At 45.2% G+C, this 22474-nt stretch overlaps 3 protein-coding genes across 53 annotated transcripts in view; 2 read left to right on the forward strand and 1 right to left on the reverse strand.

Annotated features, from left to right (window-relative positions):
* The first annotated feature begins 690 nt into the window (after positions 1-690).
* LOC118507218 (zinc finger protein 660-like) lies at positions 691-2464 on the forward strand. The gene is made up of 5 exons (XM_036045319.1): positions 691-896; positions 970-1086; positions 1145-1747; positions 1815-2055; positions 2122-2464. Exons 1-5 carry the CDS (start codon positions 795-797, stop codon positions 2448-2450), a joined length of 1392 nt encoding a protein of 463 aa, XP_035901212.1. The 5' UTR covers positions 691-794; the 3' UTR covers positions 2451-2464.
* A 38-nt stretch (positions 2465-2502) lies between these two features.
* On the reverse strand, positions 2503-6414 carry LOC118507217 (kinesin-like protein costa). Of its 2 annotated transcripts, none has more exons than XM_036045317.1 (2): positions 6264-6414; positions 2503-6201 (listed from the first exon to the last, which is right to left on the reverse strand). In XM_036045317.1, exon 2 carries the CDS (start codon positions 6193-6195, stop codon positions 2836-2838), a length of 3360 nt encoding a protein of 1119 aa, XP_035901210.1. In that variant the 5' UTR covers positions 6196-6201; positions 6264-6414; the 3' UTR covers positions 2503-2835. The 2 variants fall into 2 exon arrangements, with proteins under 2 accessions (XP_035901210.1, XP_035901211.1); XM_036045318.1 differs by having other exon boundaries at positions 2503-6196; positions 6264-6390.
* Positions 6415-6669: 255 nt separating this feature from the next.
* Positions 6670-22474, forward strand: part of LOC118507219 (Down syndrome cell adhesion molecule-like protein Dscam2) — a 58018-nt gene continuing 42213 nt past the window's right edge. For 32 of the 50 annotated variants that reach the window (XM_036045342.1, XM_036045341.1, XM_036045335.1 and 29 more), the window contains exons 1-5: positions 6670-6812; positions 7168-7506; positions 7724-8053; positions 10960-11154; positions 20357-20506. In XM_036045342.1, the coding sequence (XP_035901235.1) occupies positions 7416-7506; positions 7724-8053; positions 10960-11154; positions 20357-20506 (766 nt within the window). In that variant the 5' untranslated portion in view covers positions 6670-6812; positions 7168-7415. Of the gene's footprint in view, positions 6813-7167; positions 7507-7723; positions 8054-10646; positions 10812-10959; positions 11155-11309; positions 11475-11644; positions 11807-11998; positions 12161-13018; positions 13190-14175; positions 14344-20356; positions 20507-22474 lie in introns of all 50 variants that reach the window. The other 18 variants (XM_036045371.1, XM_036045372.1, XM_036045366.1 and 15 more) reach the window with 6 other exon arrangements.

Below are 22474 nucleotides of genomic sequence, written 5' to 3' on the forward strand. Positions count from 1 at the left end.
ACTGAGATTGCATGAGTTTAATTAATTTATCTTTTAATTTATTAAAATTAGTTCTTTTTTAAGCAAAACAGAGGAAAAACTCACTTTTCGCGACTGAGGTACCCAAAAATATATCTTTCTCCCCTTTTTTATTATTTTTATTTGTTTATTAATATTTATTACTGTTTCTTTTTAATAATACAACAGCTATTCACATTTCAAACTAATCTTTACCTTTTTCAGGCTTTAACCCAAGGTATGTAGATATAGAAGGTAGAGTTGTTTAGAGCAAATTGACATTTCTCGACCTGACATAACAGTTCCGAGGTGATCAAGGGGAAGGGTATTGAGAAGAGTGACGGCAGCATCGGAGGAGGCGCCGGTGGTGGTATCGCTTGCGATTTTTTGACGAAAAATGCAACCAAATATCGTCAATCGTCTGTGGGACAACACTTAATATGCGAAGATGACCCATAAATTAGCGAAATTGCTCAAAGGACTGAGAATCGAGGCTGTTTGTTCATGTTGGTAGCCCCATACCATATGTTTTTGTAAACAAACTCTGACATAACTCGACTAAAATGTCGCCCTGTCAAATCGATAAAAATCCACCTTCTAAATACATACACCTTGCTTTAACCGTTGCAGTCTACACTAATTCAAATGCTGAAAAGACTTTTCGCGCATAATTATATGGCACGCACTGTACCGTTGTTTTGATTTACCAAACGTCAAAACGGTTCACTGCCGAACGCAGAGTTTGTATCCAAGTAGGGATGATATCGGATAGGAGAACTTGAAAACCTTTAGCAAAAATGAGAATTATATGTGCAATCTGTACGGAAGGGCACAGATTGTCGGATATTAGGAAGCTGGCGGACGTTTCTGCAATATTCTACAAGCTTACATCGCTAGAGGTATGCTGCTACGGACCAATAAACAAGCGCTAACAAACGTAAACATTCACGAACAAAACTCTCCTCTCGATAGGTTTCCAACCTGGACGACATTCACCAGCTAAAACTTTGCCTGAAATGCTATGAAAAATTTGTAGATTTTGATAGTTTTCGTGCGCTTTGTTTGGCGGCATACGAGAAGCTGACGCAGGTAGCTCGTTACTACGAATTTGACCAAGCAGAAGGCTGATGCGTTTTGTTCTTTGTAGGTCCAACGAGAATCGGTGCAGGTGAGCACGAGTGAGGCTACACAACTGAAAGATCATCCGGTTGGTGAAGGGCAGGAAAACAGGTACGACCCATTGGTCGGTAATGAATCGTTCGAGCCCGAAATAGTCTTTGTATTACCCACCGCAAACAATTATACGCTGAAGCAGGAATCGCATGGAAGCGAAGCTAGTGGTAGTAGTGATGAGGAGGGAACGGTTGACTCCATCGATCCTTCGGCGGTTGAAAGCTCGCAAACCCCCGGCGACCTACAGTGCCATCTGTGCGATCGAAAGTTCCGGTCCCAGGTGCGTTTGGAAGGCCACGTACGGGAGCATCAGGGGCTGAAGCCGGCGCTGTGCAAGATCTGTGGAAAAGATTTTACCGAGTGGAAAAACCTGAAGCGGCACAAGGATGAAAAGCATCCGCAGTGCAACCAGGGCACCTTTCGGTGTGATTACGAAGGTTGCACCTTAACGTACTCCACCAGCAAGGGCCTGTATGCGCACAAGCGGAAGCACGATCCGGCGTACGTTAAACCCGTACCGCTGCCATGTATCTGCGAAACGTGCGGCGTTACCTATTCGTCCAAAGGAGCGTTAAAGGTATGGATGAGCATGGTTCACGGTGAACGTATTTTTTTGTATGAGGATTTCTTTTCCTTTCTCACAGAAACATATGTACATACACACGGGCGGCATGCCATTTCGTTGTGAGCAGTGCAACAAGAGCTATCCCACGTCGTACAAGCTGAAGGTGCACATGATGCGCCATCAGGGCATCAAGAACTACGAGTGTTCGGTCTGTGGGATGAGGAAAACAACCGCCGACGAACTGAAGCTGCACATGAACTATCACACCAAGGAGAAAGTGTTCACCTGCCACTATTGTGGCCAAACGTTCCTGACCTCGGGTAGGTTTGGGTGAAAGCAAATAAGTGCTGTGCTTAGCTTAATATCCCTCATTTCCCATGTTGCAGGCAACTTTTCGAGACATGTAAAGCTCGTCCACCGTGGCATAAAAGAGTTCAAGTGTACGTATTGCGTCCGATCGTTCGGCAAGGCGGAAACGTTGAAAAATCACATCATGACGCACACCGGTGAAAAGCCGTACAAATGCCCCGTCTGCGGGAAACAGTTCATACAGGCGCACTCGATGCAAATCCACGCCAAAACGCACAATAAGAAGAAGAAGGGAGTGAAATCCAGCGGGACTGTGAGTGGGCCGGTGGTGCAGATGGTTGTAGCGCCCGACAATGGCGGTGAACCACAAAGTATGCACGCTGCACAAATAATGCAAATTATATAGTCTTTTGCATCGAATGTTAGCATAATTACTTCGTTAAACACACAATCCGTAATACGCTTTCAGGGACACTTTATTGACCACAGGAAACATACAATCAAACTGTTCATCTCGAATACGGTTGTATACTGCATGCAGGAAGGGATACGCTGTGGGAGAATGCATGCATCTATATATCAATCACAAGCTGCAGAAATTCTACCACGTTAACCAACATCCACATCTACACGAAAAAACACCGACAATGAAATGCGTGAAACGCCACGCTGTAGATACATCTGGGTTCGCGACTATCTCTCCTTTACAGCAACAGGTAGAGAGCTCTCTGGTGGAGATTTCCACATTACTAATGTACTTGCTACGGTGCACTGAATACTTTAGCTCGCTTCTATTTGCCACCTCCTCCTCCACCTCCTCCTCCTCCGCCGCCCCCACCACCATCACTCTGGATGATAATTTTGTTCTTCTCCCGGGTCACCTTCGTGAGCGATGGTCGGGATGCGCCCTGTAGCTGTTTGAGATTTTGCTGCGGAATGTCGGATTGGAAGATTTTCCGCTTATCGCTCCCGTGATAGCGGGACAGGACCTGTAGCTTCGAGAACAGCTTACTCTTCGGCCGATGCTCCTTCTCCGCGATCGCTACCAGAGGAGTTTGGCCGGGGGCTGAACCCGCGCCACCGGTACGCTGATGATGCTGCGTGAGTGCTGAATTGGACGTGTGGCCCCCCCGCACAACACCGGCCGGGCCGGTTGACGGTGAAGGCATGGTGCTAGTAGCTTTGTAGTGTGCCAACTGCTTGGAGCTGTGGCCGGTCAGTAGCTGAGGTTCGCCGCTGGTTGTACCACCGTCCGATTCTTCGTACTGTACGTGATGATGGTGATGGTGGTAGCGGGCCGATCCGGAACCGAGCACAAACTCCGTCTGCGTGTGGTGGTACGGCGGCAGCACACTGTCCGGTATGGTGCTTGAGATCGACGCGGACGTGTCGGCGGCGAAGTGGCGCAGCATCAGGTTCAGCTTCGTTTCGTGCTGCTTCTGCAGCGCTACGATCGACCGCTCCTTCTCGAGCCGCGTCTGCCGGATCGTGTTGGTAAGGATCTTCTCCTGCCACTCCCAGGCATCCTTTTCCCGCTCGAGCGCAATGAACTGTAGCTCCAGCTTGCGGCTCGCCTCCTTCAGATCGACCACCTTCTGGAAGTATTTGTACAGCAGCGTGCGCATCTCGTCCAGCGACAGCTTGTTCAGGCGCGCCATCAGCATCTGTTCGCCCTTCTCGCGCTGCAAGCTTTCGTCCGTGTCGATGCTCTTCCGGCCGCAGATCAGCTCGTTCTTCATCTCGATCGCCGCATCGATCGCTTCGATCGCTTCGTCACACTCGACCAGCTTGCGCTCCTCGTCGAACGAGGGCATCTTGTCTTCCCGGAGCTTCCGGTCCAGCTGGCACCGCTGCTCGACCAGATGATCGCGCGTCCGACGCAGGTTGCGTATCTCGCAGCGGAGCGACTCCTTCTCGGCACTCTTCTTGTTCACGTACCGCTTCAGATTGCTGGACTTTTCCTTCAGCACGTGCTCGATGTGCGAGATGCGCTCGTTCATGTTGCGTATCTTGCTTTTGCTCTCGGTCAGCTCCTGCAGTCCACCGCTGTTCGTACGCCCGGCACGCGCTTCCTTCTGTACCGCTTCCAGCTCCTTCTCGAGCGTTTCCTTGCGGTCGAGCTCCTTCTTCAGCATGCGCTGCAGCGCGTCCAGCTGCTTCTGCGAGTCCTTGATGGATTGCTGCAGCTTTTTCCGCTTGTGGCCCGATTCACCGGCAATGAAACCGATCGACTCGAGATCCTTCAGCCGCTGCTCGAGCTGTGATGTTTGGCCCTTGAGCCGATTGATTTCCTCCCTGTTCGTCCCATTCACAACCGCCTTCCGGAGGTGCTTTTTCGCCTTCTCGTACTCCGCCTCGAGCTTGTGCTTTTTCTTGCTGAACCGTGACTTGGCCACCGAGCGCGTTTCACTGTGCTCGATCAGATCCGTAATGTACTTCTGCTTCAGCGCGATTGTGCGACGGATTTCTTCGATCTGTGCGTGTAACGATTCGATGCTGGTTTGACAAATGCGCAGATTGCTGTTCAGCGTGTCCAGCTTTTTGTCCAGCAGGGACGGTGCCGGCGGGAGCGAGTCGCTTTTCAGGGGCAGCATTAACGGTAGCAGCTCGGTACTGCTGACCGTTTCCCCGTCGAAGATCGATTTCCTTCGGGTGGGATTGTGAAAGTTGTTGCCGTCGGTGACCATCTTCCGGTCGTGGTCAGCCGACTCCAGTGCCTGCATACCGGTCGGATGGGTTTGGAAAAAGTCCTGATACTTTTCCATGATCAGACTGTTGGTTTTCGTTTGGAACGTCTTGATGTAGCTCTGGATACGATCGCTAACGTCCGTCAGGTGCGTACAGATGTCGGAATCGCTTTCGTTGTCCGATTGGTACGGTTCCTTGTTGCTGCTGCTGCCGCCACCGTGCACCGTAGCAGCGTCTTCGGCTTCATCGATCTCCTCGATCGGGCCAAGACAGGCACGGACGGGCGGCGCACCACCGGTCGGTATGCTGATGTCGGTCGAGCTAAAGCAATCGTCACATTCCGCCTTCAGGTACAACCATTCCTCGATCTGGCTCCGCTCCGTCTGGCTCAGCTCACACGTGCTGAACAGCTTCGTGAACAGACACTCGGCGTTCTTCAGCAGTTTGGCCCACTGCTGGGAGGCAAAGTACAGCCCGTCGATGTTGTTGTTCGGTCCGGCGGAAAGCGGATCGGGCTCGCCAAGCGCCACGATCGGTACATTATTGTCCGAAAACGTGTTCATTACGACGTGATTCACGATTTCCTCCGCCCGTTCGCCAAATTCCAGATCGCGCACGGTACTGTCCGACTCTAACGCGCACGATGCCACACACAGGAGCAGCAACGTTTGTGCCCGACCACCGAAAGAATCTTTCAGAAAAGCGGTCAACACCGAATCGTTGTACCGATCGTTACGTCTAACCACGATATCTTCCAGCTTGCGTAAACCTCCATCGATTGGGACCAGATCGCCCTCGACCGGTTCCCGCTCAGCACCACGCAAATCGCAGAAACTGATTGTCGATTGTCGGTGCTGGTTCATCCCACCGACCGATGTCCACTGTTGCTCGAGCACTAAGCTAAGAATACTGTGATTTTCCCCGTTGCGTCGGTGCAGTCCCAATCCCAGCAGGGCGTACGTGTCCTCCACCGAGAAGCACTGTACCATGGCCGCATTTTCCAGCACATCGATCACATCCCCGCTGGCAGTAATTTCGCTCCACGCAATGCTGATCGAAAACATACGGTCCGGGTGCGCATTCAGGCGGCAGAACAGATCCCGCACGAAGCACAGCACGATCCCGTCGTCCTGGTGGGTGGTCGTGCTACCGTTCGGGCCACCACCGTAAAGGGTGTACGTTTTGCCCGTGCCCTTCGCACCGTACGTGACGATGGAGAAGTCGTACCCCTCCAGCACGGACTCCATCAGCCCGGCCACGGATTCAAAGTACAGCAGCTGGTTGCTGACCGGGGTGCGGTATACGTGTGAAAAGCGGAACGTTCGCCCGCCGCCACTTTTAAGCTGGTGGTCATCTTCTTCCTGCTGCTGGTGCTGCTGTTCATCGCTGGTACGGTTGCACGTTTTATTGTCCGCCGACTGGTCAGACCACAGGCGCACCACAACCTTCAGCGGTATGTTCATGCTTTACTAAAATGGAAATTGGGAGTGTGCAATCGGCAGGCGGTAAACAGGCATGATAAATGAATTACCTTGCGTCGCATCCGAGGCAGAGAGCGTTGATACGCGAATGGCTGTGGGAAATGTTTTGTTTTTCTTCGATTGAGTTTTCAAACGCACTGGAGCAGTCAGCCAACAAAAAAAAACTCGACGCACGATTTGACAGTTCAAGCGTGCGGTGATGGCAAGGTACAACCATGAAGGAAGGGAAAACATTTTAAAACAGATATTTAGTGATAAAACTGTACATTTTGTGTATATTAAAAAAATAAATGTAATTCACACTGAATTTGGAAGTATTTAAACATGCATTAATGCTCAACGAAACTGTCAATCCAATATGGTGTCCCAAACAACGCACTGACAGCTGTTTCCCGTGTGATGCATTCGAGCTGTCAAATTTTGTATACTCCACTTCGGTACCTATGTCCGCGGCTTCAGACTCCAGACACAAAACATAGCATTTGGTTCGGGCGAAGAAGTGGACGGTATAAGCGACCGAGCGGATTGTCTTGTGTGGAAAGAAATCAAATTTTTCTTGTGAAATAGTGCATAATAGCAATAAATTTGCATTGTTAAAGGTAGGTGACGGTGCGTGCAACAGGAATTTCACCGACAAGCCCTCCGAAACCCGTCCGGAACGCATCCTTTTTTCCTGCCAGTGGGATGTGTGCTTCCTTTTTTCCCGTCTCCCTGTTTTGGGCCGTGTCGCGTTTGATGGCGTGCGTGAAAATTTTCCTCCGCACACACACACCTTACGCACGCTAGCGCTGAAAAGAATCATGGGGTGTTGTTGAAATTCATCCATTTTTTTTTTGTGAAAAATCCGCTCCGCCCTGTATCCTTTTCGCGAGTTGTATCCCTGGTATAGCCAACACCACCAACTAATCGATTTTCTTTTCCATGCGTCAACCCGTCCCGTCTCCTGCTACACAGGCGTGTGTATCCTTCCGTCGGCGTGCAAGGAGTCCACACTCCCACACCCACCCAGGCTCTGGAGCCAGTCGTGCTCCAGAAATCATCGAATCTCCGTGAAAACCCGTGAAATCTTGTGCCATTGTTTCCCACTGCGGGGAGTGTGAGTGTGTGCGTGCGTGTGCGCGTGTGAAAAAGGATACGTGTGTACCGTATACCGGAAGCAAGTGAGCCCGACCGACCGCGCAAAAAAAAAAACAGCGAAGAAGATGGTGATGCTGGTGGTTCGCGACACATCGCGTACCGTAGCAATCGCTGCTGCGTTGCTCTGCTTATTAAGTGGCTTCAATTGTCTCAATGGTGAGTAACAACGGTTTTTTTTTGCGCCATTCCGTTGCGATGCGTATACTTTGATTGGAATTGTGACCTGGACCAAGGGTTCCGAGCGATCGTGTGTGCGGTTGCTAAGGAGAGAGGGCCCCCCCCCTGGGAACACCGGCTCGCTGGTTGTATTGAAGGAGACGAATAAGTGAAGAATGTGCTAACGCTTGGTTCCACCTTTCGTTCGACCTGTTAGGAGTGCTGGCTGCTGGCAAGGTGGACGACTCGAAGGGCCCCGTCTTCCTGAAGGAACCGACCAACCGGATCGATTTTTCCAACTCAACGGGCGCCGTGGTTGAGTGTAGCGCGACCGGCAATCCACCACCGGAAATGATCTGGATCCGTAGCGATGGTACGGCCGTCGGCGATGTGCCCGGACTGCGACAGATACTGCCGAACGGAAATCTGGTGTTCCCCCCGTTCCGGGCGGAAGATTACCGGCAGGAGGTGCACGCGCAGGTGTACGCCTGCATGGCCAAGAACCAGTTCGGATCGGTTATTTCGCGCGATGTCAACGTTCGTGCCGGTAAGTTACGAGGCCACAAAACAAAAAACGAAAGGTAAGGGAATGGTGGGCAACGTACGAAACATCTGCTAGCGGGCCGACGAGTGCCGCACAGGTAGGACGCTGGAATACGGGCGACAAAACATACACGCGAAAAAAAGCAGGCTAAGAGAAATGTGTGTATGTATGTGTGTGTGTGTGAGTATGAGAAGGATGCAGCAAGGATAATCCGGATCTGCTTTGTGGTGCGTTCCTGCGATTTCGTGGAACCGAGATGCTCGGAATCATCGAAATGCCATGTGTTTTTCAAAATACAAATTAAAATGAGTGCAAAGAAAATCATATGCGGTGGAGAGTGCATCTAGTGTGCGGTGCGTCAGTTTTCATGTGAGAAGGCTGTGTGAAGTGAAAACGACCGACGAAAGGTTTGGATAAGTGGAATAGGGAAGAATGTAAAGCAAAGTGAGCGACAAAAAAAAAAATAGAAATCCCTTCGAAGAGCGGTGGAAGTGGATAAGAAGCGCTAGAATATGCTTAAGAATGTGTGTTGTGTTCAGAGCCGCATGAGTGAGTGAAGTGGAAAATGCAAAAGAAAAAGCTGGAAAGTGTTTTTTTCATACTTGTGAAAGGATGCCGAAAGAAGAAGTGCACTGTCGCGAGTGCATACAAGTGTGGCCCGGCATATTTGAATATGTATTTGTGTGTGCAATAGAGTGTATGAAGGAGAAATTCGTTTTATGTTCAAATAAGAAAAAAAGGAAATTATGCAATTACACCCTCCACGTGTGTGGTGAAGTGCTTAAAAAAGAAAAGCAAGAGAAAAATGTGCATGCCTATCGATGTGCGTGTGTGCGTGTGTGAAAATGGATAAAAATTGCCTCGAAATTGTGCGACGACTACTTGGATCTTTTGCGAACAGCAAGAGATCCTTCGCCTCTTTCGTCAAGGATAATGTGATGGGTGTGTGTGTGTGTGTCCTGTACGTGATGATAAGAATAACAAGCGGATTAATCACCCACAACCCAGCTACCCAGCCAACCTGCCATCAACATCCAGGGTGGAGAGTGGACCGGAACCACCGCTTCAGCCTTCAAAAATGGATAATTCGTCAGATGTTTCGTACACCGCCCCATTTCCCTTGTTTATTTTAAAATTTTCAGGCATCAATTTACAGCTCGGAAAGCATGTTTTAATGGTGACTTCGTTTGCTTAAGGGAAGAGGTTGTTGTTTGATTTTCCTTCCGGGTTTGAAGTACCTAATGCAGTTCCCCTTTTCCATGGTGTTTTGGAGGATTTGTTCACAATATTCTTCTCGTTGTTGTCCGTTCCGCTGTGTAAATGTTGTCGGTTTTTGTCCCGAACGCGGTTTCTGCAGTCGTGTCCCAGTACTACGAGGTGGACGTCAACAAGGAGCATGTCATTTTGGGCAATTCTGCCATCTTCAAGTGTCTGATACCGTCGTTTGTGGCCGATTTCGTTGATGTCGTGTCGTGGACCAGCGGTGACGAGCAGGAGGAAACACATGTCTATTCGGCCGATGCTTACGGTTAGGATGGTCGTGCTAGCGTAGGATAATGATGGTTCTCCAAACTCCGTGTCCCTGCCCCGGTACTGCCACTATGACCATTTCCTATAGCTGCACCACGAATTTGCATGCCACTGCTTTAAATCTGTAGGATCGTTACAGAGTGATGTCTTTTTGTTTTAATGACTTAACTTGGTTTCTTGAATAGTTTTTTAAGAATAATTTCTCAGTCATTGATCACCATGAATACAAAATCCTAGCCGAGTTTTCCTCCAATCACATCTTACATTATAGACTGAAAAACACTTTTTTTTAATAGCAGAACTCACCAGTATTTGATAGGGGTTTCAATATTACTTTTGCTCCCCAATTATATAAATTATTAAGTTGCTAGAGGATGATTTGACCCGATTTGCAACTTATTTGCAAGATCCGGAAAAATATCCTATAACCCTCTTGGTTTGTAATTTCCCAGGTTCTTGTCGAGCTTCGTGAGGATATCTTCAGATTTAGATTTCGTGGAAATTTTAATGCTGTAATTAGATTAGATTTAGGTGCTATAGATTTGAGACTCCACTGAGTTGTAATACAATCCGTCAATATTTTAGAAAAGTTCAGAAAAGATCAGTCAGTACTTTAGCTTCCTCTAGACTTAACGACCCACTAGGTCTTGCCGGTCATTTAATGGCTTACTGGACTTATTATACCTCGTTGCTGGATAACCAATCCTTGCAATGATTATATTTTAAGTTATCCAAGATCAAGGAATTTTTTTAGTATATTTTAAATTTTAAACTTGTAGCATTTACACAATTTACTCTAACATAGGTGTAGCAAGAAGGAAAGGTCATAGTGAACATCCATCCACTCCCCTGCACTAAAATATTTAACAGAATGATTTTAAAAATTATTTCGTCTTCGTTTGATGTTGCTGGAGCTAAGTTTTTCGCAAGTCTGTTTTTGCTGGTTACAGGTTTATAATTATACTCCAGGCTACATGATTCACATTCGCTCTTAAAGCCCTAGCTTAACATCCCCTAATCAGAACGCTTCAACCGATCTCTTGTCCCCATTGTACGCGCTTATCAGTGATCGCTCAGTACTACGATGTGGACGTTAACAAGGAGTACGCGATCCGCGGTAATGCGGTCCTGATGAAGTGCCAAATACCGTCGTATGTGGCCGATTTCGTCAAGATTGTGTCATGGCACACGGACACGAACGATAGCTTCTATGCGAATTCCACCGACGAGGGTGCGTTCCACCGACTGTCCGGATTGTTCCATGAATCCTGTGGCCTATCCTTCCTTTACAAAAACATCCATGTAGCCTTCAATTATTTATCCTTATAAGTTTCGCTTAATTATGTGTGCGATGTTGTATCCCTTTTAAACTCGTCCAGTGGTCCAGCAGTACTACGACTCGGAGGTTAACAATGCGTACGTTATCCGTGGCAATTCGGCTATTCTGAAGTGCTCCATACCATCGTTCGTGGCGGACTTTGTTGGTGTCGTTTCGTGGAACGATGATGCAGGCAACGTCTATCAGCATATCGATAATCGTTCGCAATCGTCCGACGTACAAGACCTAGAGATTGGTTCGTGTCGGTAGAGCAGAAACACATGAAGATCTTCCATCCTTAAAACCTATCCCTTTTGTTGTAATTATGGTCATCATGGTTTCAGAATCAAATCTTAAAATTCAGTTTTATTATTGTTGATTATTTAAATCTTCAAACTCCTTTCTAAACAGTCGTCAATCAATACTATGAGGCGGAAGTAGTGTCGGAGTATGTCATTAAGGGCAATACGGCAGTTCTGAAGTGTAACATACCCAGCTTCGTTACCGATTTCGTAAAGGTTGAATCGTGGATCGGAAGCGATGGTAGTCTGTATAATGCTTCCAGCTTTGATACCGGTACGGTGGGGCTTTTGGTCCACAACTAGCTATTGCTCCAGGTTTCCTCAATCCTCAAGCTCCTCTCATGTTTTATCTCCAGCTTTTATTGTCTCAATTTTATTTTAATGCTGTGTAAATGATACGCTAACGGCTCATGAGCACCGCTCGACGGCTTCCGTTTTTCCCAGTCATTAATCAACATTACGGTGCCGATATACTGATGGAGTATGTCATCCGCGGCAACAGTGCCATCCTGAAATGCTCGATACCTTCGTTCGTGTCCGATTTCGTGCGTGTAGAAGCGTGGATAGACGAGGAAAATAATGAGCTTGTGCCATCGGAAAACTATGGTAGCGTTTCAAAATGCAGGGGTCTTTAGTTTACGACTCTCCCGTTCCAGTTCCGCTTATCCTAAACCACTCCAATGTAGTCATTCTTCCTCGGTCGTTTTGTGGTTTAATATGTCTATCCTTTTGTTTTTAAATTTTGTTTAAATTATATTCTTGTCACTTTATGGGTTTTTTTTTGGTTCATCTGTTCAGTCATCAATCAACACTACCAGCCGGAAATACTGACCGAGTACGTCATCCGGGGCAACTCCGCCATTCTCAAGTGCTCCATTCCATCGTTTGTGTCTGATTTTGTTCGTGTTGAGTCGTGGATCGATGAGGATGGCATCGAACTTGTACAGTCCGACAGTTACGGTTAGGACCTGTTCGCTTTGGTGGCCCCATGTTCCTTACCCATTCCTGAAACATAACAATCCTTATCATCTATCATTTTTGTGTTATTTCTATCTATTTATTTGATGGCAATTTTATTATGTTGATTCTGATGTTTTCCTTTTGCGTACTTGCTTCCGACATCCGGTTCCAGTCGTCAACCAGTACTATCAGACGGGCTCGGAAGATGAGTACATCATACGGGGCAATTCGGCCATTGTGAAGTGTAAAATTCCTTCGTTCATTGCGGACTTTGTGCACGTCGAAACGTGGCTCGATAGTGATGGGAATGAGTACCACTATCGGGGGGAGGATGGTGATAGCTATGGTGATTGTTCGTCAATAGAATTTAAGATCACGCTCGTCTATTCCTTCCTCGAATCCTTGAACTCAAGATATTGCTCCTAATGTGAAATTTGTTTTTGTTTTTCCTGCAAATCCTTTTCCTCATGATTTATCCAGTTGTGAATCAGTTCTATCAGACCGACGGTGAAACGGATTACGCCATCCGGGGCAATTCCGCCATCCTGAAATGCAAAGTACCCTCGTTCATTGGTGATTTCGTGTTCGTTGAGGCTTGGATCGATAATGATGGCAACGAGTATCATACCGGGGAGCAGGATTACGGTTGTTGTTAATGCTTATGGCGGAATGTTGTTAAAAAACTAGGGGTATCTCCTTTCCATCAACCTTTTCCCTTTATTATTTTGCTTATCTTGCTTAAATGGTTCTTGGAGTTGTTTATAGTTATTAGGGACAATTCTGTAGGTTCTCCAGGATATCAGTATTAAACTTTAGAGTTTGAATGTCATTCCTTCTGGTCTTCCTCCTTTCGAACAGTTGTCAATCAGTACTACGTTACTGAGGCCGAGAACGAGTACATTATCCGGGGCAATTCGGCTATCCTGAAGTGTAAAATCCCTTCGTTCATTGGTGACTTTGTCTCGATCGATGCCTGGATCGACGATTCCGGCGAAGAGTACAACCAGGCGACTAATAGCGACCAATTGGGTACTAGCAGCTGTTGGGGACTCGTTCATGTTGCCGTAGCTTATCATTCGGGATAGATCCATGCTTATTCCTTTCCGTACCAACAATCCCTTACTGAAGAATTTACAAATCTTGTTTTTTTCTTTCTTAAGTAACAGTTGGTTTAATTTGATTTCATCATAAATGCTGGAATCTTACTGGATCAGCAGCAACCCATTCCATCTAGAAATGAGCCTTCGGTTTACTTTTTCTCATGTCCTCCTCACTTGTAGTTGTAATTCAAAGCTACGAAGCGGAAGCGGATAACGAGTACGTCATTCGGGGCAACTCGGCCATTATGAAGTGCGAGATTCCTTCGTTCGTGTCCGACTTTGTCATCGTCGATCTGTGGTCCGACTCCGACGGGAATGAATTCTATCCGGGCGAAAGTGGAGATTATGGTAGTTAGAGTTGAAGCGCCACGCAGTGGAACTGTTAATGCCGTCTCCTATTTTCCATACTCCTTTTGGATGTTCATGAACGTCCCTTGTAGGATTTGATGCAGTTTGAAGTTATTGCTTTGTTATTTAATTGCTAGTACCATCTGGTCATCATCTTTATTTGCATTTTATATTTTTTGTTCAGTTGTGCATCAGCACTACCAGATCCGCGTGAATGATGAATTTGTGTTGAACGGAAATGCGGCCATCCTGAAGTGTCTGGTACCGTCCTTCCTGCAGGATTTCATCACAATCGAATCGTGGGACATTGACGATCAAACTGTAATGATGAACGTGGACGAATCAACGATGGGTTGGTGCTGACATGCATTGCGTGACCTTGAACCGTTCACCACTGATAATCCTTCCCTACCATGCATAGTTTCCCATTGACATTGTTGTTGTCCATTGCGATGTTGCGTTTCGATAGGTTTGTAGAGCTCCACCTAGAGGTATCAGCTGATGAGATTGAGGTTAAGAAATCTTTTACTTCTCGTTGTAATTCAAAATTTTTGCTTCTCTCTCTAGTGGTTCATCAGTATTACCAAACACGGCTGACGGATGAGTTTGTCCTGAACGGTAATGCGGCGATTTTGAAGTGTTTGATACCATCGTTCATTTCCGATTTCGTGTTCGTTGACGCTTGGCTAACGGACGATGGTGAAGAGTATCTTCCCATCACGGACGGTAGTTTTGGTAATGTTTGTGCGAATAACTCGCACGCCTCGTTAGAAGTCTTCCTCCATGATCCTCGAATGTCCTGATGTCCCTATTTTTGGTCCTCCGATCAAGTCATTCGTATCTTCAAGATTAACCACACTAGTAGGGTGTTTAAGTCAGTAATCCTCATTTCGTTGCACCTTTCGTTCAGTGATCCATCAGTTCTATAACACGCGCGTTATCGACGAGTACGTCCTGAACGGTAATGCAGGCATCCTCAAGTGCCTGATACCATCGTTCGTGTCGGATTTCATAAGCGTCACCGGTTGGTTGGCTGACGATGGTACCGAGATTGAGCTAAATGCGGGAACCGGTATGAGGAAATTGGAGTTATCAGTTGTAGGCATTCAATCCTTCCACTCCCGTCCAATTCTCTCTCTCTCACAGGTCTCGATTGGTATTGTACAGGTTCTAGTTGAGTTTTTATAAGATATTTTAAAGACACCAGCTTGCGAAATTTATACTCTAGATAGCTTACTCTTGATCTCACGATTGATTCCTCCCTCCCTTTCAGTTGTTAATCAGTACTATGAGGCGCAGGTGTACGATGTGTTTGTGATCCGCGGTAATACGGCCCTGTTCAAGTGCCAGATACCGTCCTTTGTGGCCGACCATGTAGAGATAATCGAATGGACAGCAACGGATGGCACTAGTTTCAAGAAGGACGAATCATTTGGTAATTGATGTTTGACTGTGTCGACCGCTTTTGCAGCGGTATTCGTTTACAATATCCCCGCCATCTTTGAGCATCATCTTTCGGGCTGTCTTCTTTTTGTGTGACTTAAATCTTTCTTTTGCCTTACGATGGTTCTTAAAATGTGAAGATCGGTTTTAAAATTTCGTGTAGGGAGTAGACAACAGTTTCTTTGCAGATCGCTGCGTATAGGAAGTTTATTTGAGTTCTTGAGTTTCGTTTTGTGTTTCTTATTAAATTTAGTTTTCTTTCTTCATTTTATTGTTTCACTTTTTTGTTTTTTTATATTGGAATTTTTTTGGTTTTGTTTTTCCACCTCCTTAATCCTTCTCCAAAATTCCATGGGCCTCACGGCCTACCTTCTCCTGACAATCCTCCTTCCCAATAGCTTGTAAGGTAGCTCGTAAGTCCGTGATCCGTTTGAAATTCATTTAAACTAACAAGCATGCTCCGATTACTTGCGAATCTCTGGAGAATGTAAAGAAATGGAAAATTGATTTAAGGGACTTATGTTGAAGATTTTCGTCTCAATTTTCGGCAGGTGTATATTCCAGTTTCACCATCATCATCATCGTCGTTTTCATCGTCTCCGTACCACAGGGCAGCATAATATTTTGTGTTGGGAGTTTCGCCCATGTTTTCAAGTTTTGAATTCGTAAGATCGAAGGTGATCTTCGAATACTTCGCCCCTTCGTTCCAACGCGTTTGTGTGCGAAGGAAACGAATCCAGCGATCTTCCCACTGATGGCCCCGTTTATTCAATCTATCCAATCGTGGTGCAGCTGTGGTGTTATGGTTGATGTAAACAAGTCCGCTACCCACCGCGAATCCGCGCCAAGACTCGACCAACTTGTCCGTTGGGAGTTTGAATGAAAAAAAAAAGGAAGCAACAAAATAACGGAGACAGGCAATTTTGTCCAACGCCGTTCGGCTTGAAGCTACTTGAGTTTCGGACTTAACTCTCGCACACCGTTTTGCTGGAACATTTGGCAAACATGTGTTGCTTTTTGGTGAATTAAAAACTGACTCACTTGTCACCCTGCTCGGTTAGCGGTGCCGCATACGGTTAGGGTGTGGACGAAATCGGAGGGAACTGGTGAGATTGAAATGATAATAGTATTTTTTGTTTGTTTCGCTGTCCCCTGAACGCATCATGCGAATTTCGAATGGATGGCACAGGAACAAAGCGTGAAAGCGGTTATAATTTATGAACGTTTGTGTGTGCCGGCGCTAGCGTTGTTTGGGTGGGTTGGGAGTTTGTTCCGTGTAGTTGTGACTTGAAGCGCGTGGCATAAAATTTTTTTTATGGGCGCGAAACGACCGTTACATTTTAATTTGCAATTGCGTTGAGTGGCAGTGAAGCAAAAAAGCGCTTTGTCGGTTGGGTTTAAATTTCAAATAAGCAATACAATTCGTTAGGGCCTTGAAGTGTTAAATTTTTAATTTAAAATGAATATTTTAAATTAAATAAAATTAGGATTTTTTTATATATATTTTTTAAAATTGTGCAGATTTATTATTGATTTATTTATGAAACAAACTTTTTTAAATTTAATTTTTAAACAATTTTTTGTAAGAAAGTTTTAAAAAATAAAGACATTTTTTTGTTATTATCTTACAGGGTTTCTCAGGCCAGTTCAACATCGTAACACTATATGTCAACAGCATAAAATGCTAATCCGACATCATATATGCAATTCAACCTCGTTAACCCTTTTCAACATCTGAAACAGAATTTGAACTCTAAAAACTTGTTTAACTTAGTTTAAGTTAAGTTCAAATTTATTTGAGCATATTTTGACCGTATTTAAAATTTAAAAACTCAATAATTCATTCAATAGTAGCTTGATTGTTTTCATTTTGCGTTAGTGCCACGCTTTTTTGACATTTGCTCCATTTTTTCTTCACTGTGAGAAGGTTGCCGATACCACCACATGCACAGCTCGAAGTTTGTATACATACAATCTCATTCATAGCAAGCGTGTCCCAGTTTCCGTGGCCCCTACCGACAGGAGTTCATCCGTTTGCTAGTGAGGGAGGTCCTTGGGAAAATTTTGCGCGCCCAAAACGATAACCAGCGGAAGCGCATGCGCTTCCCTGGGTGTTGCTATAGTAGCAGAACAGTAATCGATTCGGAGCCAGTGTTTGCTGCTTCCTTCGGGTAATCCGTGGGTAGACTGGTGAAAAAGGGGCATATACAGCCTGGGGCCGCCAGGGCATCATGGGCGGGGTGTTGTCACTAGGGCACTCACCACGCTTTCGGTTGCCATGGTACTGTGTGGTGGCACTCACGGTGCAAACCAACGTGGACCACTTTTTCAACCCTCAACTTCAAGCCCTTTCCCATCAAACGAGCAACAGGTTGTGTTGTGCCCACTAGTATTTAGTGCTGGACCGGGGAGTGTAGCGCCGAAGTTCTGGCCGCAAGTTGCAGTTTCTGTACGTTGGTGTGAATCATCACCGGCACTTACTATCCGGGGTGGTGTTGTTTTTTCCACGATCTGGCACATGCTCAGAATCGGTTCGCGTACGGCATTCTCTACATTCATCCAGTCGTTTGACGTTGGAACGTTGCCGATGTCTGAGCGCCATGGACGAAGTTGGCACCAATGGTGGTAACCGGGCAGGTTACGCGACACGCTCGTAAAAGCACGTGCTTTCTGGAGCTGGCCACGCGGATTTTCCTGTCGCCTCGACATGTTTTGATGGTGCGTGGTAGTTCAATGAACCCCCACTCGTGGGTCAGCCCTTGCTAAAGGGAAGCGTGGTGGTTTGTTTTTGGTTTCTGTGTGGGCAAACTGGGAAAAAATAAATAAAACCTATCTAACTTCGCTTGGTGTTTAACGCTGTGTGACGATTAAACGACGATGATGGTGGTGTAATAGGGTTGACAAAAAGTAGCCAACGAAAACTTTTAAAAATCGATTTATAAATAATTTCGACATTTTTTGAATATTTTTTTTTAATTTTAGGATATTTAAAAATCAAGAATAATATAATAACTTAGCTTAGTTTTACCATTTTACCAGTTGCAATAAATGAATTTCAATGGATGCGGACAAAATTAGTGTAACAACCACAGAGATGGATAACAAATAAAACTGTTCTTTCCCAAATACACCAAGGGTAGCTGCCTTTTCGGTGCAATTATGTTGCGTTATTTTTAACTTTACTTGTGTGCCAACAGCACATAAACTCTATGCTCTGTAACACAACACCGCACCGGTAAAGGCACGGCCTGCGGTCTATTTCTGGGCTTAAGACAACAGTCCTATTTGTTTCCGTTCCGGAGTTTAGTAGGGCAATGGTGTCGATACGAATCGGATTAGGCGAAACCAGAAAAGTAAAAGAAATGTGTAATGTATACACTTCTGCATGTTAATCGAGACAATAAAAAAACGGATCGCATTGGCGTAACGATGGATAAAATGCTCATGAGATGATTCTTTTCCATTTCGATGCAGATTTTGTAGGAATTGTTTAAAGGGCTTTCATTTTTTAATTATAGTTGGATATCTAGTTGGAGGATTGTTATCGGACTTCCCGGAGTTCAGATATAAATCGAGTTATTATTGCTTCTTATCTGATTTTAACCGACCCTCACTAGAGCGACTCAATAGCAGAACTGGTAAAGCACAACTCAACAATACCCCCCGTTTAGGGTTCAAATCTTGGTTTAGGGAGATGGAGTTATTATCGCTAATTGAGGTTCTGTATATAGACAAGGCCAACAAAATATTTATAGGTTCATAATTAGATAAAGAAGCATAAAAAAACTCTATATAATAAATTGATTTTAAACTTCCTTCCGAATTGAAACCATTTATTGGGCGATATGATATGATTGAGCGATTAGTCCAGATTAAAATCTCATTCGAAGATAAAATGGTCCTGAGACCCAGATTAAAATCTTGCTTGAACTGTGCCCTCGTTCAAACTATCCGCTCATGGATGAATGAAGTCATAATTTGGTAGGAAATAAACTAGGCGGTGTCTTACTCTTTTTTGGCTTAACGACCTACTATGTCATGCTGGTCACGTATGGAACAGCTTACTAGACGTATTTGTAGCATGCATCCGGATAGTCTTAGGGAGGGAACGGCCCAAATGAGATTTGATAGACGACCTACGGTGTATAAGACCTAAGTGGAGTACCTTTTCTCTAAAGAAGGTTTTTCTAAAAGTTCTTTTCTTATTTAACGCGCCTCTTAGAATGTCTTGCAGCCATCCCAGAATTCCAATAGTCATTAGAATTGAAAACTAAAACAAGATTCTCAGGCACGTTACTGCATCGAAATGGAAACGAAACAAACTCATCAAGCCGTGTCCCAAAGCGGAACACTCGCGTTAAGATTTGATCTGACTCTGCCGACGACTCATTTGCATACAAGTCAACAAGCCAACAACTACCAGTCCGGAAGAAGTCAGTGTGTGCTGGTCGGTGTGCGATGTTCTTGCCTGGTGATGCCGACGACGACGACGACGACGACGCATTCCAGCCATAATGTGATGCTAATGTTTACTCACGCGATGTAGAGTTATGTCGGGCTTGAAACAACGAAGTCGCTTGACCACCAGCCCAGCCACAGCTGTAATAGAGTTGTCGTGCGTGCGTAACGCTTCTGTTGCGTTGCATTGAGTCGTCGGATACGGGAAAGCTCGACGATTGCCTTACTTGCTCCAACATAGAAAAGGGGTTGCGGACTCCACATGGCTGCTGGCGGCGCACGATGTCGTCAAGTTGCGGTTGCGGAAGATCAACCAAATAGGGGAACCAACAACCCGCATTAAACTCCCGGGGGTCACACCCCACAGTTTAGCTGTGTGCTTCCTCTGACGACGATGAAGTCAAGCGGGCTTAATGCAAGCGAGAGGGCACGGTTTTCCTGTAGCATAAATTATCTTCTCGGCATCTTATCTTTATTAGAACACGCGGTTCCAAACATACAAACGGGATAGGTGTGATGATGGAAAGGAATGTGCGTTCCGGGGCACATTGTTGTCCCAGCAGGTTAATTTCCAAGAAAAATCATAACCACCTCGCGGAGAACGAGAGTGAAAATGGGACAAGCAAGATAAATATCAGCTACAAAATGGACCGAGTGTCAACTCGCTTGTACCGTCGTTTGGGGAAGACCCCCGGTTCTGGACGACATCTAGTGCGCCGTTAGACATAGTGGAGTAGAATTGACGTGCATGTTGTTTCGTAGTTATGGTTTCTGTATAGTTTTTCTAACAAATTTCTTCTTTATCTCCCTTCATCAAAACAATATCTTAACCCATCCCCCACGGTAGACGGTAAATACATGGTTCTGCCGTCCGGTGAGCTACATATCCGTGAAGTTGGACCTGAGGATGGTTACAAGAGCTACCAGTGCCGCACGAAGCATCGTCTGACGGGAGAGACACGTCTTTCGGCCACCAAGGGACGACTGGTGATCACAGGTAATTTGAAGTAGACCAAGCCGGATAATCCGAGCGTTGGTTACAGAATGTCCAGCATCACTTCGGTCAAACTGCACAGCACCAAACGAGCACCCGACGAGCGCAGCACCGGCAAAGGAGTAGGTTCAGAAATTCTACACACTCTATTTGGACACAATATCCATACAAGAATTAAAGATGCAGCTCACGAACATTCAAATGTCGAGTGAGATGACGTCTGCCATTGCTTGGTTGCTTGTTTGCCGGCTGGAATCGTTTGGGTGTCGTTTGGATCTTCGGAATAATGTAAAGCATTCTCGCAGCTCGGGTCCTAGGTATATTAAGCACGATATGCTTCATCCAAAGTATGATGGAACCATCATTGGTATGCAGTTTATCACGCACTCCATAGCACAACTCTGGAGGCCGGTCGAATATCTCGCGATCGCCTCTTAAGCCAAATACATTACCACCCTCACCGCTGTTGCACTGCATCGTGCGTTTAGTAATTCAATCCCACCGTTGGATATGCGATATCTCCAGAGAAAGAGAGACACGACGTTCGATGCGATCTTCGCTTCGGGCATGACAGCACTTCTGCTTACTAACTGCACCAATTCAAACTCCATTACACGAACCGTTGGTGATGGTGTGAAAGGTTGAACGTTTTCTCACGTACCGAGCGAACGAAATTGAGTCGATCATGAGTTGATAATGAAGGGTTTTTGGGCTCTGTTTTGGGCTGTAAGGAAGGATTAATTAGAATGCTTTTGAATGATATCTAGTGTATCAAAATGCTCTCTAATGTGTGAGCATAAGTGTGTACGTGCTTTATACCATTAATATTGTTAATGAACTTAAAATGTGTTGCTTATGATTAAAATGATCGCGTAATTTTTTTTTAAATAATGTTAAGCAACACTTAATATTTTCTGACATTTTAATAGCTTAGAGTTTTGAAGTTTTAACTACTTAGTTGCTACAAAAAAAAGTCGTTTGTGTGAGATGCTTTACATTATTTTTTTCCCGATCGTGTGTCTCTTGGTGCCGAAGTGATGCATCATGTGTCGTAAGTGTTTGGAACGTGATCGCGTTCGCGGTTTTTCGCCAGTTTTTTGCCCATCACTATTACGCGCTCGATCTTGCCTAAATTTGTTGGTGATGTTGGTTCCGCACCTCTCATTCGATCACGTGCTTTCTCAATCATGCTTCCAATCACTTGCTAACGAATCATCCGTCATAAAAGTAATAAAACCAATAAATTCCATCGAACCACAAGCGTACGTGCGAACCCTGTGTCAAGTTTTAACGGTACAAAAAAAAAAAAAGATTCATCACACACACACATTTTTGTAACTAAATCATGTTAACTAATAATATCTGTTCATATTCATGAGTGGTTTAGCATATTTGTTCGTTTTTTTTATCTTGCTATAAGGTTTGTTTTGTGCTGTGAATTAATCATCATCTGTTGAGCGGAATATAAGTATTGCGGCGTTTCTTTTTCGCTCTCGCTAGAGTTCGTGGAATTTACGCACGATAACGATGAACTGCGGGTTCAGCTTTCAATTCAGTCAGTTCGCAATAAAATTACTCATTAATTACAAACTGTTACGTCAGTGTAAGAATAATAAATTATTGTTTCATTCATACGGTTAAAGCCAAACGCTGAAAGGTATAAATATTAATGCGATCAAGGTCTGTTTTACCTAGTTGGCTGCCGTTTTAATTTATATTTAATTCGTTTAAAAACTTTTTGAGGTTTTCGAGATTTTAAATGAAATAATTGAATAGCTTATTTAACTTACAACTTACCGACAATTGAAAAAAAAAAACAACAACAAATGATCGGTTTAGCTTTACAGTGCCTGGAATAACTTTTCAATTTTTTTTTTGGTTTAAAAATTTGGTGATAAAATTTAAACAGCTGATTGCAGTTCCATAGTTGCGCAAATAAATGCAAATCTTTCCACGCTGTATATAAGATTC

The sequence above is a fragment of the Anopheles stephensi genome, chromosome 2 (genome assembly GCF_013141755.1).
Source record: "Anopheles stephensi strain Indian chromosome 2, UCI_ANSTEP_V1.0, whole genome shotgun sequence".
Lineage (NCBI taxonomy): Eukaryota > Metazoa > Arthropoda > Insecta > Diptera > Culicidae > Anopheles > Anopheles stephensi.